The sequence below is a fragment of the Phallusia mammillata genome, chromosome 8 (assembly GCF_965637545.1).
Source record: "Phallusia mammillata chromosome 8, kaPhaMamm4.hap1.1, whole genome shotgun sequence".
Classification (NCBI taxonomy): domain Eukaryota; kingdom Metazoa; phylum Chordata; class Ascidiacea; order Phlebobranchia; family Ascidiidae; genus Phallusia; species Phallusia mammillata.
This window is the reverse complement of record NC_137259.1, coordinates 3,179,937-3,197,867: the sequence shown is the minus strand read 5'-3', so window position 1 is coordinate 3,197,867 and position 17,931 is coordinate 3,179,937. Positions and strand designations below refer to the sequence as shown.

General features: G+C 37.2%; 1 protein-coding gene across 3 annotated transcripts in view; it reads left to right on the top strand.

The window, feature by feature from the left end:
- The window catches only part of LOC145204943 (electroneutral sodium bicarbonate exchanger 1-like), a 45,493-nt gene extending 27,989 nt beyond the window's left edge, over positions 1–17,504 (top strand). For all 3 annotated transcript variants that reach the window (XM_080077558.1, XM_080077557.1, XM_080077559.1), the window contains 17 exons: positions 2,129–2,226; positions 4,344–4,518; positions 4,961–5,094; positions 5,321–5,394; positions 5,737–5,837; positions 6,075–6,145; positions 6,433–6,551; positions 7,053–7,159; positions 7,354–7,506; positions 7,753–7,866; positions 8,735–8,896; positions 9,441–9,753; positions 13,829–14,013; positions 14,550–14,705; positions 14,846–14,931; positions 15,031–15,138; positions 15,573–17,504. In XM_080077558.1, the coding sequence (XP_079933684.1) occupies positions 2,129–2,226; positions 4,344–4,518; positions 4,961–5,094; positions 5,321–5,394; positions 5,737–5,837; positions 6,075–6,145; positions 6,433–6,551; positions 7,053–7,159; positions 7,354–7,506; positions 7,753–7,866; positions 8,735–8,896; positions 9,441–9,753; positions 13,829–14,013; positions 14,550–14,705; positions 14,846–14,931; positions 15,031–15,138; positions 15,573–15,678 (2,262 nt within the window). In that variant the 3' untranslated portion in view covers positions 15,679–17,504. The remainder of the gene's footprint in view (positions 1–2,128; positions 2,227–4,343; positions 4,519–4,960; positions 5,095–5,320; positions 5,395–5,736; positions 5,838–6,074; positions 6,146–6,432; positions 6,552–7,052; positions 7,160–7,353; positions 7,507–7,752; positions 7,867–8,734; positions 8,897–9,440; positions 9,754–13,828; positions 14,014–14,549; positions 14,706–14,845; positions 14,932–15,030; positions 15,139–15,572) is intronic.
- The last annotated feature ends 427 nt before the right edge of the window (positions 17,505–17,931 follow it).

Below are 17,931 nucleotides of genomic sequence, written 5' to 3'. Positions count from 1 at the left end.
GTCGCGCTCGGGTGATTTAATTCTGCCCAAACGAACTATTACTGCATTAAGTAAACACAGACGAACTTACTTAATGCAGTAGTAGTGAAGTCCCCTCACTCGACCACGTTGTACAGTAAAATGAACTAACTACAATAGCCTTCCAATTTTACTGTTACGCACATAGCGATTGTTACGTTATAGCACGGGGAATAAAAGTTAATCATGCGAAACTGAACGTGGGGATGTAACAGTTAGCGTTTGAGGATAAGTAGGCGATTCGTACAAGGAAACATTTTTAGATTTGGGATTCACTTCTATCAATGATCATGGTACTGTAGGGTTGCCATACGTCCGGATTTTCCCTGACATGTCCGGGAATTTAGTGTTTAAATCTGCGTCAGGGAGAAATGTTAAAATGTACCTAAAAGTCCGGAATTTAAGAAAAAAATATACATATACTATGAAATTAATGTACCAACGGAGAAAATTTCTAGTAGTTAGCTACAATCGCGCCTAAACCATGAAACGTAAAGAGGTAAACTGGCGGCGCGCAGGTTAACGCACATGGTTACTGTTTCGTTTTGCAGTGTGTGTGCGCGCAACAATACCTGTTTGTTACTAGTTGTCTGACAAACAATACGCGTTAAACACAGAAATAAAAATCCGCGTCTCAAGAAAACACAGCGTTCGATGCTACGTGGGAACGTGGGTGGTTTCATTTGCTTTATCTGTATACCTAATATGCAAGGAATTAACTAACAACCAAAAGTCGAATGTCGTGAGATATGAAAACGTTTTTACAGTGGCAATTTATTTCAAATTTAAAAGGTCTTTATAAGGTTTTTAGAGTGACAAAGGTTGGCGACCCGTGATATATGTGCCTATTGTTTCAAGGATAGTGAGAGTAGTAAGCTTAGCCTAATAAACTTAACTAAACACAAGCCTACGCAGAAAGTTAATTAACAAGGATCAGAGTATCGTATCTAACGTTTTCTCGTGTCGCTGTAACTTCCGAATATTATAAATTTATTCCGCAATAGAAGTAATTGGGTCGCAAAAACCCAACGGTTCTCAAACTGGGGTATGTTTTTTTTTTCTTAAAAAGGCGATGGTACTTGCGCATCGAAAGCTCTACGTCACCGCTAAGCAAAGTGCAAAGCACCTTTTTTTCCTATGACACATACTTGCGGTATCAAATAACTATGCACAAATGAGCATAAATTATGACTGAACATTTAAAACCTAAAACGTTCATCTACGACAGCGGTTCCCAAACTGGGGTGCGCGGTCCTTTAGGGCTCCGTGAGGCACTTTTACGGGGACCGCAAAAAGCTAGAAGTAATTCTATGTTCTAATTTAGCGTCAGTTTGTGCAACTAAACCAACTTAAATCAGAGTGAAATTGAGAATCGACCATCTCCATTGGCAAAAAAAATGCAATTGTTCGCGCACAATGGTAATGTTTTTGTCTTGTCTGTAATGTCAGATTTGGATCATTGTTATGAAGAATTTTACATAACTAGCCAAAATCCTGCAATCAATTTTCCGCAAGCCCAAAGAGACCGTTCAGAGAAAATAACGAAAAAAATTGAGAACCACTGGGTTAACGCAATTGAGATATATTTTGTCAGGGATTGTGTATCATAAAATATGGCAACCCTATGGTACTGCAAAGCCACAATGTGTGTTGTGTTATGTAGTATTGTCGAATCGAACTCGTTAAACCTGCAGCCATTTTGACATGGGCAGACTCCTATGCGGCGACGACGTGGCCTCGAAATTGTTACATTTTTTGATGTTTGAGGCTTGGGTCGTGAGATGTTTATAAAACTCAGATTTGGGTCGCGGTCAAAAAAGTTTGAGAACCACTGACGTACAACATACTGTTAACAGTGTCACACAGACCAAAATAAAACTTGTCCAGACTGTGTTTTGCAACAGCTGTTTAGATAGCTTGGCAAAACGGGTACATTTTTTTCGAAAACAGTACATTTAGCGTAAAAACGGCGGCTGTACGAAAACAGAAGCTGACACAAGCACATAACAATTTCTGGGGTGTAGGCTGGAATTGTTAACTTACTGGGAGTAAATCAAATATTTTCAACATGTCGTTCAGTAATAACTCATTATTTATGATTAATCTCTAGAAAAAACGTCTTGAACCAGCCCACAATCCAAAAGCAAACGCAGATCATGATGCACCTGATCATGGGACAGTTGGACCCGAACTACTCAGAACTGGAAAGTATGTACTTGTATTTCACTCTTACCAATTATTTTCTGACCTCATGTTTTTGAACAACTAATACCATATTGCTACATTTGCAATAAGTCAAACCAATACTGGAGTACTTGCTACCGAAATTGCTTTTTTTGTTATAATTTGCTAAGGTTATAAAAGACAGTCGCTAATATTGGACCCATTATAAATTAGGTGTATGTAATATGGTACGGTTCAAAATCCGTCAAGTCTATGTGCAATGGCAAAATGCACCCTTCTAGATCTTAGTGCTTACTCATAATCTGCTAATCATTGCAAAATATTGAGCACAAACTCGTCAAAGTGCCAAGTTTTTATGATCAAAATCAAAAATATTTTAGTTTCAAAGATTAAGTGTGCTTGTAGTTTATTCGGCTGTGCTGACAATGGTCAAAGTATTTTGTAAGTTTGTTGGCAAAAAGTTGTAAAATCTACATATCAGTCAAAGCCATAGGCAAAGCGGGGATTTTAAGCTTAGAACTAATAACATCGGATAAAAACCGCCGATATGCTTCACTAGCCCCATGTGACACGTGACGTAGACATCGCAATGACGGTGCTAAAAAATTACCATCATTTTGCAGACATTACAATTATGGGGTTCAAATTAAAGTTATAAATGCGGTATTATACGCGTGCAGTCGTAAAAGATAATGTCGCAAAAACAAATACCTTTATGCCTTAGTTACTGGAACTTTAGGGCGAAGTTTAAAAAGCTTAGCAAAAATCAACTCATTAAAGGCTAACGGGATATAAACGTTGCAGCAATGCTTTGGAAACTTATGTTTTTGCGTTTTGTTTGGTCGTTATGTTCTGACAGGGATGAAAAGGGTAATTTACGTTACCACAGATAGTTAATGTCCGATAGGAAGCAGTTTTTATAGTGATTTGCGCACTGTGTACTGTAGGTCAATAACTTTAAAGCACATATCATAACCACATGTCACGCTATAACCTTTAGCCATTTTAACTTTCAAAAATTTGAACTTTCAAAATGTCGTCGTTTTTACTTGCTAATTTACGCCTTCAAATGTTAAGTAGGGTTTAATGCTGCTTTCATAAATGCCAGAAAACAGGTTTTGATGTGGCTTTTTAAAGTAGTTGTAAAATATTAAGCATCAACTGTAATACCTATTCGGTAAAATCTTTGTGTTACGTTTTTGAACATTTTGAATTCAAATTACACAAAGGTTATTTAATCGCAAAATGACATGTGCTATAAAAACTAGTTTAAGTTAATGCTATTTAAAAAGCTAATACAAAATTCTTCAAAAAAACAAATTTTTTTTGCAAAAAACGTAATGTGATAAAGGGTCGCCTTTTATAATTTTAACTTTCAAGAGACTTTAATTAAAACTTGCCCCAAATCCAAACAATAATCCGTTGGCTTAAAACAACAACCACCAAGGCAACACACTGCGTTAGAAACATAACTGACCTAAAAATAGGGATGGAAAAGCGGTTTTCACTCTTGGGGGTCGTCATCAAGCAGGCCAATAATATTTCTACTTATACTAGTACTTAAGACTGCATATAATACGATAAGTTTGCAAGAAAAAATATCTTATTAAAACTGCTGCGTCCGCTGTGGGTGGCATAGACCTGCTGTGAGATTGAATATGCGTTCGTTAAAGAAACTTGCTTTAAAAAATGGCCAAAACTGTAAACAATGCACGTAACAGTTGAATTGCATCTCGCTTTTTCGACAAAAATGCAAAATCTTTCGCTAAGCCTGATTGCACAAAGCTAGGTCATGAACCTGCATTGAAAGTGCGTGCCAACGTGACATTTATGAGTTCAGGCAGTTAATCAAATTTGCCCATAAAAGTCGTTTAAGGTTTCGACCTGACAGCTATTAATTGTAATTTATCACCTTGTAAACGCTTGTACTGTTTGCTAACTCCATACCGCTGCTATTTTGCAGCGACAGCGTCTTGGTTTGGTTATTTATGGATGTCGTTTAGCACGCTTAAATCGGGTTTACTGACAAACTTCACGCAAACCTACACACAATTCAAATCTTAGCACTGTACCACATATATAGGCCGTTACTTAAAAGTTTTTAGATTGATGTGCTTGTAACAGCTGGTTTGACATTTCAGGATTTTTGGCGGTCTCATTGGCGACATCAAGCGGAAGGCAAAATGGTACAAATCGGACTTTACGGATTGCCTTAGCATCCAATGCCTTGCGTCCTTTATTTTCCTTTACTTCGCCGTTCTTACACCCATCGTCACTTTTGGAGGCCTTCTAGGCGACGCCACTCATAACTATATTGTAAGTTTGTGCATTTAAGTTTTTGAAAGGATAATTATATTGTTTTCTGTTTCAAAATTAGGGAGTGTGTATATATTGTAGGAATTGTACTTTGTATGTGTTTAATGTAAATGTTTGTTTTTATGTTTTGAGAATAACGTGTTTGTATTCTATTTGAATAATGCAACAGTATAGGTTGACTGTTAAGTCATTTTGGGCGTCTTAATGGCATAATTTTCTTCAAGAAAATGACTATTTTAATGCATTTTGCACTTGTCATGTTTGTGCCGTTAAAAAAGCTAAAAATTCATTTTTTAATTCAATTTTTTTATGTCATATACACATTTTATTGCTTAAAGCACATTAAACGCTTCGTAAAACAGTCATAACGTCAAATACCAACTCCTATAAAGGATTGAAAACGGATTTAAGTTTTTAGTATTAACTAACACAACCTTTTCAGGGTACCATGGAATCTATATTCGGAGGTGCAATTTCGGGTTGTGCTTTTCATCTCCTCTCAGGTCAACCTCTTACCATCATTGGAAGTACAGGACCGATTCTAGTGTTTGAAAAGATCATGTTTGAAATATGCACGTAAGTGTAGCAACGAATAGGTTTGGTATAACCATTTTTTCTTGTTCAGTAACGAATTAACAAGTGAGAACTGCAATTTGTATGAGCATGTTTTATAACTAAATGACAAAATTTAGGTGTCCAACACGAAACCCTAAAATTTTAAGACCACTTTTTGTCTTCATTTACAATTTTAGCTTCACAAAAATCAGAATGCGTTAATGAAAACTTTTTAATATTTTTACAGATCGGTGGGTATTGATTACATTTCATTTCGATTCTGGGTTGGCGTTTGGACCGGATCTATATGCATACTGCTGGGTAAGTGTAGTTTAATTCAGGGTTATTAGGCGGACCGGGTTTTCGGTTTTACGCTTAAGCTTCTTGATTCCGGCCTGGTTTCACACTCTGCCACCTTTGTGTCATTATTTCAAGTTAGTGAATCTAACTTTGGGGCTCATTCGTACTTTTTTGACAATCTTTTGTTTTCGGGGTGGGTTTTGGCTTGTACTTTCGGCATCGGGCCTCTTTATAACTCTGTTATTCTTAGTTATTCTTACTGAGGTATGTTTTTTTTCCTTGTGAGAATTTGCCTTTATGTTTGTATACTGTGAAGGTCTCCAGAAAACTTGCATGTTGTAATGTTGTTTTTGTGTATTTTAGTTGCAACGGATGCAAGTAGTCTTGTCTCATACATCACAAGATACACGGAGGAATCGTTTTCGGCTCTCATCTCATTCATATTCATCTACGAAGCTTTCAAGGTTCGCATGATGTTAAACCATGTAACACTTGCAAAAGTTGACAATTTATTACTGCCTCTTTGTTTAGAAATTTGATGTATTTGACTGTAATTCAATAGGCAAATTCCGGGAAATTGCAAATTCTATTTAATTGCATGCGGAATCTTAAACTGTAGTCTATCATTGGTACAACTGCTAGTCTCCAGTTTTAGGCATTGATCGTAGCTTTTAAAGTAATTTAGGAATTTTCTTTTTTAGAAATTGATTCATGAAGGTGAGAAAGTAAAAATATGGTATGGATGGAATCCAGATGATATCACGATATATGGGTAAGTTAGTGAAAGTTTTTGTAACGTTTCTATGATTTAACATTTTCAACTCCTAATTAATAGCTCCTCAATCGATTCTATTTGAATAAGGTTATTTCCTGATTGTTGTATTTTAACGAAATCTATATTATAAGTATAAAGTACAAATAAAAACACAACACAGCGAAATATAGTAGCCGTTTTTAAGTGCTCTAAAACTTTTGCTGTGAGGAACATTTTAAATTTCTCTATGATGTGGTATGACGTATGAGCGTATGTTAGTGACGTCATAATTCATTGTGACGTAGGTGCGATTGCACTCCGCCGAATCTTACGTCGTACAACATCACGACCAACACGACGCTTGACGAAATGGCACAGGCATCCAGAGAAGCTCAGACCCATTCGCACGAAAAAATCTGGGACGGTAAGCTAGTCACGTGACAATTTTTAAAAAAATTCGGTTCCCGCGCAAATCTTTTGCATTCAATTGTCGCGTTTTTACTTGCAACTTTCATTAAACGGTAGAAACGTTTTTCGATCAAAACCTTTTTCGATCAAAACCTTTGCGAAATAAAAAGGAACGATATTTTTAATATATGGACTATGGCGTCATCAGGGCTAACGTACAGTGTTATTTATGACGTCATAATTTGTAAGCATTTTTGTAAATTTACGAAGTGACATCACAAAAAGACTTCTTGAATATAAATGACGTCATATTTGCAACTGACGCCATAACCAATATCGCTTTTTGAAGCGCAGTGTTCATGACGTCATAAACCGTTAGAATTTTAGCAAAGTTGTTACCGGTATTTCGCAGCAGAGTCACAACCAAAGACGTTTTAATTGAAAATGGTGTCATATTTTCTGGTCACCTTAAAACCGATTAGTAGAGTTTTGTTTAAATTTACTTTTTCCAATACAGGAATGCTTTACCGTACTGGAGTCGATTCTTACGTTTGTGCGTACGATGGTGTTCCTTACAATATCAGCAGTGTGGACAGTGTGGCTTGGGAAAACCTTACCAAAACGGTAAATGTTGATTTTGTTTCCTAATTTAACTTTGCACTGCAATTTTTAAACCACACAAAAACGTCTATGAAAATCTGATACGTTTAAAAAGAAAAAAAAACAACACTTTAATATTGTAATGATATGTAATAAGAAAGTTTAACATTTTTTCACGAGTTTGAACTCGTTTTTACCTGGGTGTTTGATTTTGGCAGGATTGCTTGAGTTACTCGTGCGGGTCGATGGTTGGCGAGTCATGCGAGTATACCCCTGACGCGCTTTTCATGTCAGTTATCCTTTTCTTCGGCACGTTTTCCATTTCGATGTTTCTGAAAGGACTCAAGACCTCGCGGTACTTTCCCACCAAGGTGATTCCCCCGACCTCTGTATTTTTATCAATGACTGTAAATAAAAATGTTTTTAACACATTCTCGTGCGCGAATACATTGAAACCTTTTCATAAATTAGGAAATTTGGGCCGATTGCTTTATAATACTGTTTCATTTGAGTTCAAATGACTTTTTTGAAGTTTAATTGGCTCGTTTTGAATTGTTAACACTTTTTCAGGCAGTTTATCACTTATTTCAACTATCGTCTTTGTTTTGTAACAACAGGTTCGATCTGTCATTAGCGATTTCGCTGTAACGATCGCAATTGGTCTTAACGTCCTTTTCGACATCTTAATGAGAACGAACACATCAAAACTCGTGGTCCCCCAAACATTCAGGGTGAGAATATTATAGAAACTTTAAAATATAACCCGCACACTAAAACTGCCATACATTGGCTGGTCATGTGGCCTTGTGTAAAATATATAGCTTCACGTTGTTAGTCGGGCCTGACGTTTAGGGACGAGTTCGGGCTTAGGCTTCTTCGGAAAAATCCGGTTTGATTCGGGCCTGACTTTACACTTTGTGTCAGTATTTTTTCGAAAAAATGTAACCAGCTAAGTAGCCTGTTGCTGAACCTGACCTAATGTCAAACAGCCTTAAACGCCTTATTAATAACCAATTGTCTATTGTGTTTGTTGTTTTGGTCTTCCCTGAGGCTTCAATATATAGGCCTGTCAATCAAACTTTCGGGCCTAAACGGGCTTTTCAAAAACGATTCGGGCCGAGTTTCGGGCTTACACTTTCGGGTTGGGGCTCCAATTTCAGGCCCGTTTGCAACTCTATACAGCATTGTAATTGATTAATTGAGTAGCCGTTTTCAAAACGATCACTTGCAGTTAACTGTAACTGGTTATTAAATATGTTAACTAGCAACCGTTTGGTTTTTTAATTGTACAACTATCGGCTAGTAGATTGTGTTTTTAAGAGCTTGAAACAGCATTTTTGTAAAATAAGCCAGTTGTCTCACCGTAACCGGCTTTGGGTGATAATAGGCATTTTATCCATATACTGGTCAAATTATAACGGGTACCCGGTTGGATTCGGTTAACTAAACCATAATAACCAGTTGGATAGTTTATGACCAAATTTTATCCATATACTACTTAATTTATAACGGGTACCCGGTTGGATTCGGTTAACTAAACCCTAATAACCAGGAGAGTTTATAACCATCACAGCCATAGTTAAACGTTTTTTTTTCCAGCCAACTCGTGATGACCGTACTTGGTTTATTGATCCATTCAGTAAGAATGAATGGTGGACCATTCCTTTGGCGATAGCACCAGCCCTCCTAGCAACCATCCTTATATTTATGGACCAACAGATTACAGCTGTTATTGTCAATAGGAAGGAAAACAAGCTAAAGGTTTGAACAATTGTACAATGTCTATTTTGTAGCTTTTGTTTTATATTGAATTGAGTTCTTTATGCAACTTATGGAAAAACTATGCTGTTAGAATAGAAATAGAGTCGATGTTTTAAGTCGAAGTCTTGAAATTCTTAAAGTCAACTTCTTTTCCAAATGAATTATTGTAAAAAATTGACCGAATCTTGGTATTGCCTGAGTACTCTTTTACTGCGCCAAGACAAGTCGAGAAACGAGTATTTTTGCTAGTAAGTGCCCAATTCGAGTCACTACTCTAATATTCGGTTGCTTAAAATGCGTCAACTCGTGTCCCTGCCCGAGTAAATAATTGGTGGAATGTGGTCGAATCGAATTATCTTTAGATTACTCGGTACGGAGTTTAAATACTCAGTGCTAGCTTTTCCCTGAAGGTCAAAACTTTTAAAAAAATGTTACGTCACTCGTGTGTGACGTCACAATACGCCCAGCACCCAAAGTTCACATAAAAATAAAAGTTCAAATTTTCGATCAATTTCATCAAAATAACAAACTTTTATCCTTGCAGAAAGGCTGCGGTTACCATCTTGACCTGCTAGTCGTCTCTGTAATGCTTATTATATGTTCCATCATGGGTTTACCGTGGTTCGTAGCAGCTACGGTCCTCAGTATCACCCATGTAAACTCCCTGAAGATGGAGACTGAAACCTCAGCCCCAGGGGAAGCCCCTAAGTTCCTAGGGGTCCGTGAACAGCGAGTGACTGGTCTAATGATTTTCTTGATGATCGGGTTGTCGGTTTTCCTTACACCCGTCTTGGCCTATATTCCTATGCCTGTGCTGTATGGAGTTTTCCTGTACATGGGCGTCTCTTCACTGCGAGGTAAGCTGGGTTTTATGATAAGAAGTTAGGATTTAAATGTCACAGTACACCAGGCCCATTGAAGGCGTTATAACGAATCAGTAGGTCACCAAGCATTCCCATACGGCAAGGCACAGACTAGAAAAATCTATGAATAAACTGTTGCTGCCAGGCATAATGTATCAACAATTTTTTAGCTCTTCCAGCAGTTTTTTTTATAATATACCGACGTTTCGATGTCCCATAATAAAAACTGCTGGGAGAGCTAAACATTTGTTGATAAAAAAATCTAGCCTGCGGTGGGATTCAAACCCACGACACGAGTCTTTCCGTGACTCGCGCTCTACTAACTGAGCTGTACAGGTTTTAGAGGTGAGCCCGCTGCTTTATACATGAGTGTGCCATGATCACTGTTCTGCATAGTGGCGTCGGAGGTGATTAAGCGGCTAAACAGAGTATTTTTCCGTTCTTTTTTAGAATTATATGACAATAATGATTCAAAAAGAATATGGACAAAACTTTTATAAAAGTTAGGTGAATGCTTTCTAATAATTTGTCTTTAAGAATCTGTGAATAACCGCAACATTTGTTTACCGTGTATCCGCACAAACACGCGTGTGGGGACCCATTCGTTTTTGTTTGCTAAAACAATCATACGTGTAGATCAAATGATGTGTATAGTAAATTGGTATATAGGATATATAAAATGGAAGTATATTAGAAAGCCACCTTTCTAGTTTAAACATGCATTTGTTTCTGGGTGAGGCGAAATGATTGCATGAAACTAACAAGTCACTATCACATTTTTCTGCAAGCGTACATTGTACGTCGTAAAGAGATGCTTAGCAGAAAATCTATTTTCAGCGCAAAACTTAACTTGCATGTCAGCACCCAATTAGTTACGACCCAAGTGGCAAATTCACATGACAATGCCGTCACAGACCGTCGTTCTCCCATGGACGGCGTCGCCGCGCATATAAAACGATCTGTTTTAAGCTGCAAAAAACAGCTGGATTGGGGGAAAGTGTCACAAAACCATGTGGGTTTGTCAGTTTTGTGTTTGTAGCGTCTTGCATATGGCTTCCACCAATCTCGGAATTTTCGCCGTAGCAACGCGTCCTCAACAGCTTGTTGCGAGGAAAGGGAAAATTGCGCGACGAACGGAAGGCCACCCTCTTGTGTATCAACTTCGCGAAACTGTACAAAAAGTCAGGCCAGAATAGATTTTGGTTGATTACCGAAAAATAGGTAGTGCTATTAACACCATAGCTAACTGGAGATCCACATTCGATAGGTGGCGTAAAGAGCTCAATTATTTATTTAGCGGCTGAAGAGGGGTTGGGTTGGGAAATAAGTTTTTGAAAGTTTTACATTAGTAACTAAGTTCTTTTGCTAGCTTTGTAAAATTAAAAATGCTAATACTTTACCCCGACCCTAATAGCGCTAACCGTGGGCATTTTTGGAGATATAACGTTTTAAATGTAAAAAGTGCTCTTTGCGCCACCTATCGATAATTATCTAAATGTGGGTCTTCCGTGAGGTATGGTGTTAATAGCTCTACTCGAAAAATAGGATTACCCAAGAAAGCTCTTTTGGACACTTCTTCACTCAATGGAATACAGCCATGTAACTCCTTCCAAATATTCTGTTTAGCGTTTGTTTTTACGATTCAAATGTTTTTATGCCGGGGTCAATAGGAAGATATATAGCTCAGCAGTATTTCTATATATCTTGGTGTTGAAACGGCCTAAAATATTTCTTTAATCAAGTTTAGCAACACAACCTTTCCGTACCTGAAAAATGTCTTTGACATCTTCGGTTGTTCCTGTTTTAACATGGCTGTAAATATCAAAATATTCTTCTTTGTACTCCCTTACAGCCTCAGCAACCACTTAGAAACAGTAATAAAGGCATTGTTACATTTGCTATGAAGGATTTAATAATGTGCATTTCACCTGTTCCTTCAAGCCTTAGTTCAAGAGGAACAATCACCAATTTCGTTTTTCGAAATCGGGCGAGGACAGTTCTGTTCATTGGTACAAAAAAGCATAATTGAAAATAGTGTAACCAGTGGTGGGATTCAATTTTTTTGTCAGCCGGTTCTATCATAAAAGTCATATTTTTCAGCCGGTTCTGTTGCAAAAAGTCTTAACAGTAACCAGTAATGCTAACCGGTTCGCTGATCTCATAAAATTTCGTTACACGGTTCTACAGAACCGATGCGAACCGGCTGAATCCCACCACTGAGTGTAACATGTTTTTAGGGTGCAAATGCCAGAAAATTAATCAATGAAGGGTTTGCGTAATAGTTGATGTACTTCTAAATATAATTTTGATTCATGCAGCTTTGTTAAGCCAACAAACAAATAAATTTTAAAAATGTTTGTGAATTATTTGGGTAAAACAAATTTAGTAAAGCAGATACTCACACAGCCTTTTCTGTGCTTCTTGCCTGAAAACAAGAGCAAATAGTAGCAAACGAACATCTTAATGCCTAGCAGCTATAAGCTGATGTTAAAAAAATGCAACATTCGCAAAACTTACCATTTATATGCAGTGACCACAGCAGGGAAAAGTAAAACAGGAAGAGTAATCCTTTTTAAAAACTAAATAGCGGTTCAGACCTTACCAGAGATAATACGACTTCCATAAGCAAAATTAACATAAAAAATACTTTTTAAACTAGCATTTTGACTCGTCTATTGACGCAGCCAGGGAACCCAATAAAGCAGTTATGCGGTACGAATACTGATCTAGAAAGATCTTGTCTCGTATGCTGCACATGACTGCCTGCTTTGTACTGGGAAATCGCCAGTTTGACCCGTATCAGTTAACATGAACATGAATTCCTAACTGGTGTTGCGCTGTCTTTGAATAACTACGAGGCGTGACTTTGTATGCCCAGATAGCACAGCACGGGCAATTGCTTTATTCCTAAACGATTCTTAGCGCGCTTTTCCTCACTCCTGGAAACTACCAAAATACCGAACCAAAATAACCAACATTTCTTTAGGCGACACAGCCAGTTGGTGGCACTCGAGAGAGACTATACTAGATAAGCACATGCTGCCCCTACAACTTTCAGTCACTAATGTTCACTAGGCAGTCACGCTCCTGGGAGTAATGTCAGTGAAACAATACCAATGTTGTGACGTCACTTAACTCGACTGTGGCAGATATTTTCACACTGGGTTGCACAACAATTAATTATTGTTTAGTCCTGTTTGTGACGTAATAAATTGCTATTAAAACATTCCCACGCCAAGTAAATTGAGGTAAGTAAACTGGATTCATCCAGCATGTTGTTGTGGGAATAGTTCGCAAGGAATAAATTAGCGTCTAGTTTTGACTACTTTTTAAGCCCGCATTAGTGTTCAAGTGTAAAAGAAAGTTTTATCTTTTTTTGTATAAATTGGTGATTTGAAAGGTGATTTAAAATGATTTAGACGCTGTTATGGTGAAATTAGCTCAATAAAAGAACACGTGCTAATCGACCAAACACACTTTTTGAACTGTGATACCACCCGGCTCTGACATCATATTTCTGACGTCACATATATTTTTTTTCAAGGGAGAATTAATCCAGTTTTTATGTTTAAAACACCTAAAAGGGTCATTCGACTCTCTGAAAATGTCGTTGTTAATAAGGTTGTTGTTTAGTTGTGCTTTATTCATATGTTTTTTTTTATTAAACTCCCTTTAAAACCCGTGATCGCTGGTCTGCATAAACGCTTTAGGGCTGATCCCAGTTATGAGTTAATGTATCTTAACTGACACTGGCCTATTTGGCGATCCCCTACTACGAAGCTAACATGTGCAGCATACGAGGCAGGCAACGGTGCTTGTGATTCGACTTTCGGCTGATTCTCCACTGAGTATGCGTAACTCAGTTGTTAGAGCGCGAGTACCGAAAAGACTCCTGTCGTGGATTCGAATCTCACCCCTGGCTAAATTTTTCTAGTCTAGGCCTTGTCATATAGTGGTGAATGCTTGGTGACCGGTTGATTCTGTATGGCGCCTTCAATGGGCCTGGCGTACTGCGATTCAAAAACCGATTCGTTTATTATAGCCATAATATCAATGTACATTATTTCAGGTGTCCAGTTCTTTGATAGACTGAAGCTCTTCCTTATGCCGCCAAAGCATCAACCAGACTTCATATACTTGCGCCATGTACGTCTGCCCAAGGTTTATCTCTTCACAGCCTTCCAAGCACTTGGTCTCACAATTTTGTGGGTCATCAAATCTACTTCACCAGTGTCTATTGTTTTCCCTATGATGGTAAGTTATTGTGTATTTTCAATGTAAAATACATCTAATTAAGAAACGTACAAGTATTTTTGTGAGCAATCTTTCTTGAAGAAGACATACATTTTTTTTATTAGGTTTAGGACTTTCTGATACTTTTTTCCACGTTTTGGTCAAGAAAAAATTATAAAAATATTTTTTTTATGAAATTTGCACCCATGGCTCAGCCTATATATTAACACAAGGGCCCGTAAGACATGGAATATTTAATTTCAGGGATGGAGAACAGTTTATAGTAACCTCAACTCATGCCTAGTGGTTTTGGAACTGAACCAGTAAAAAAATCGGTTTTTGAAAGCAGTTTCTGCAAAATATTCTCATACCAATATTATGTTTTGTACGTTAGTTTTGTAAGATTCTATTTTAATAAAATACTAAAGAAAAAATATATTCTAAATAAATGGTGGATAACTTTAGCCTTATAAAAGTATACAGTCAGTTGATTTTAAAAGCATTTTAAATTTTTTTTTAATCAATTAAAATATTTGTTAAATTTTCATCTCATTTAGGTTGCGGCGCTAGTGGGCGTGCGCAAGCTGTTCGATTTCGGAATTTTCACGCAAACCGAACTCAAGTGGCTGGATGACATTATGCCCGAATCGACCAAGAAGAAGAAGGAAGACGCCAAGAAGAAGAAAGAGGAGGACGCCAACCGAAACGTCGAGGTATGACGTCACTGAATTCTCACGTGACTTAAAGAAACCGTCATTTTAATTTTTTTTAAAGAACATCCGTCATTTTTTTTAAAAGGAAACTCGTTATTTTTGTCTTTTTAAAGGAAAACCGTCATTTTTATTTTTTTTAGATCGCCATGGCTGGAACTGGCACTGTAAATGTTCCACTGCAAGACGGTAAAGTCCTGAAAATCCCGGTGTCTGAAATCAAATACAAGTAAGTGAAAGTTTTTTGTTTCTATGCTTATGTGCAGTAAACCTCGGTTAATCCGGATTCGGTTAATCCGAATATTTACAATTACAAATTTATCCGTAGCCCTGAAGACCCTTCGAGTATTAACATCAGCAAGGAAATGGCTCACACAGCAATCTGGAAAACTCTCGCTGCAAACGAAATCGGAAACGGACCGGAAATGCGAAAAAGGTTAGTTGGAAAACTCATACAGCCAAATGATCATGTTATGGCCTACAGTAATAATGTGAAACGTTATAAATCACATGAGTCAATTACGTCATATGATCATATGTATCATGTGAGCAATGTGAAATGTATAAATCATATGAATCAAATGTATCATAAAAAATCATAAATCATGTGAATCAATTGAACTCATTAGTCATGTGAAACATATATAACATCTGAATCAGATAAGTCATATAAATCATGTGTACGAATCATATGAATCAAGAAATACATATTTTAGTAAAACATAAAATTAAAAAAAATCCAAGCTTAAAACTTACGTTGTATATACCGGAGTGTAAAAATTAGATAAGCACGTATTGTAAAATTTAAAATCAATTTTACGAACACATCGTTTTTCAGTCTATTAACACAAGTATGTTTTAAATCTACAGATCAGGCAGATCTAAATCGTCAAGTAATGGAGCTCCAAGTCGCGACTCGAGAAAAGACGACCCCCCTCCCCCTACTTTTGAAATCACTGACGAAACTGGCGTTTGAGCGCCACAATGTGGTTTAATGTTAATTTATTGTTGCGCCCTCTACTGGTCGCACACCTGTGTTTGAATTTCCCGGTACCAATGTTTTTTTTTTCATTTAATCGTTTTTTTATCGCGCGGACTATGTTGTTGTATAATTACGTGCGAGTATTGAAAACTTTATCAATTTAGAAACGCCAAAAATATTAAACATTTCAAAATATAGTTGATTGTAACTATGGCCATAAAATATCAACTTTTGGATATTTCTTAAATTGTCGACCAAATTTGTCATTGATGCCATTATTTTGCAAAACGCAAAAACGTCAGGTTATTTTTTTCCTGTACAGAATAACTTTGTATTTCCATGTCATTCCAATGGCCATGTTCGACATGTACTATCTCGCCATCACGAAATGTGATCTACATTTGCTAAAACCTCAATTGCTCCTCACGAACCCTCAAAACACCCCCAAATTACCCCAATTCATTCCTCATTTTTAACAAAAAGAAACAAGTTTGATTTGTAACTAGCTTGCGCACTCAACTGAAGGGTTTCGAAATTAAAACGTGGTTTAAATTTTTTTTATACCCTATGCGCATTTTGCCTAAAAAATTGGGCCGAAATCCGCTGTATTTTTTCCCTCCTACAACGCTTGTCGCCAATTTGATCAAATAATTATTTACGTTTTGTTGACAACTGCTCGTTTCAGCTAAAAGCCTGCTTACGTATTTGTCTTCAACTTCTATTTGCGCGGCACTTACCCCAAATCACCCCATTTTTTACCCCAACGCGCTAAACTCCCCCCTCAGATGTTTTTTTTCTTCACGAGCTCAAGATCATTACGTCATTAATGGTGACGTCATCGAACTTTTTTTTAAATGATTTTCTTTCGTGAAAAGCAAACGCCCGTTTCTTGTACATTTTTGCGTCCACCATCTCAAAAAGCCTTTTGGGCCATTGAACTTGTTTTCCATATATCTGTGTGTCCACGTGCCATTGCGTGCCCTTACCGGTTACGTTTTTATTGTACAGCGTCCGCGTACTCCTTCCGGCGGCGTTTTTGCCTCGTCCTTACTTTTACTAGAATAATACTAGTACACTGTATAGCTTTGTGACCTTGACATGACCTTTTTAATGCGTGCAATTGCCAGTTTATTCAAATATTACAACATAGCAAATCGTATACATCAAAAAACATCGTAACTTATCCTATAGAAATGTAGTTATTACACGCTTTGGGTAAAGACATGCAAGGATTTTGTATTTGTTAGGTCGTAGACGTGTAATATACACGCACGTGCTTATTCTCACAACGATAAGTGGTGTCTTAAACTTACTGTGTCCAAAGTTCCCTTACGATTTTACAGCTCTTGTATATATTCCAGCGTTTTAATCCCATTTTGTACATTACAACATCTTTCACAGGACGTAATTTGCGACGCAACTGCCTTATACAACTGTCCTACCAGTTTTTGTTTTATCCAATGCATTCAAGCCCACTTAAAATGCTTTTTAATCAACCCAATACAATGAACTTTAAAGGCATTTTACAGTGCTACCCACTGGGCAAAAAAACATCATTCTTTTTAGAATTTCCAAGGACTTTTTTGGACCATGGTATACGTGCGTAGATATATTAGTAGTGATGCCTTGTACAGCTTTTTACGCGTGTTTCTGTGTGTGTGTCGGTATTCTGTTTTTTTTTGCGCAACCGCGAAATTTTGCCCGTTTTTAGTGTGCTCATCTCTTTGGCGCAAATCTTTTCTCCCTCCCGTGTTTAATTGCTTCATTGTTGTGCGGTATTTCGCGTACGAAGGAAAAATAAAGGAATAGCGGTGGAGTAATGCTTAGTTGGCCTGCGTTGTTAGAATTAACAAGGCACTTTGGAGAGAATAAAGAGCAGCTATAATATTTCGAAAGATCTTTGTTTTAATTCTACCTTATGATCTAGCTAGTCTTTTTTATCAGTTAATCGGAAGATGTGAAAAAAAATTGAAAATTAGCGCTGTGGCACAAAAAAACAAATTTCGTTGTAAACTGGAAGCATATAAACTACAAAGCCCACCAGTGCTGATCAGTTTTTTAATCATTATAATTGCTTGCTAAATTACAATTTTATCGCACCAAGTAGAAAGTGTCTTTGTTTCGGAAGGTTTTTTGTTTATCCTACATCGTTGCTCCTTCGTAAACGTTTAACAAGCCACATGTCTAATGACAGTGACACGATTTGAATACGTAGTTGCGATGGTGCAGTCCTCGAAAAAGCGCACA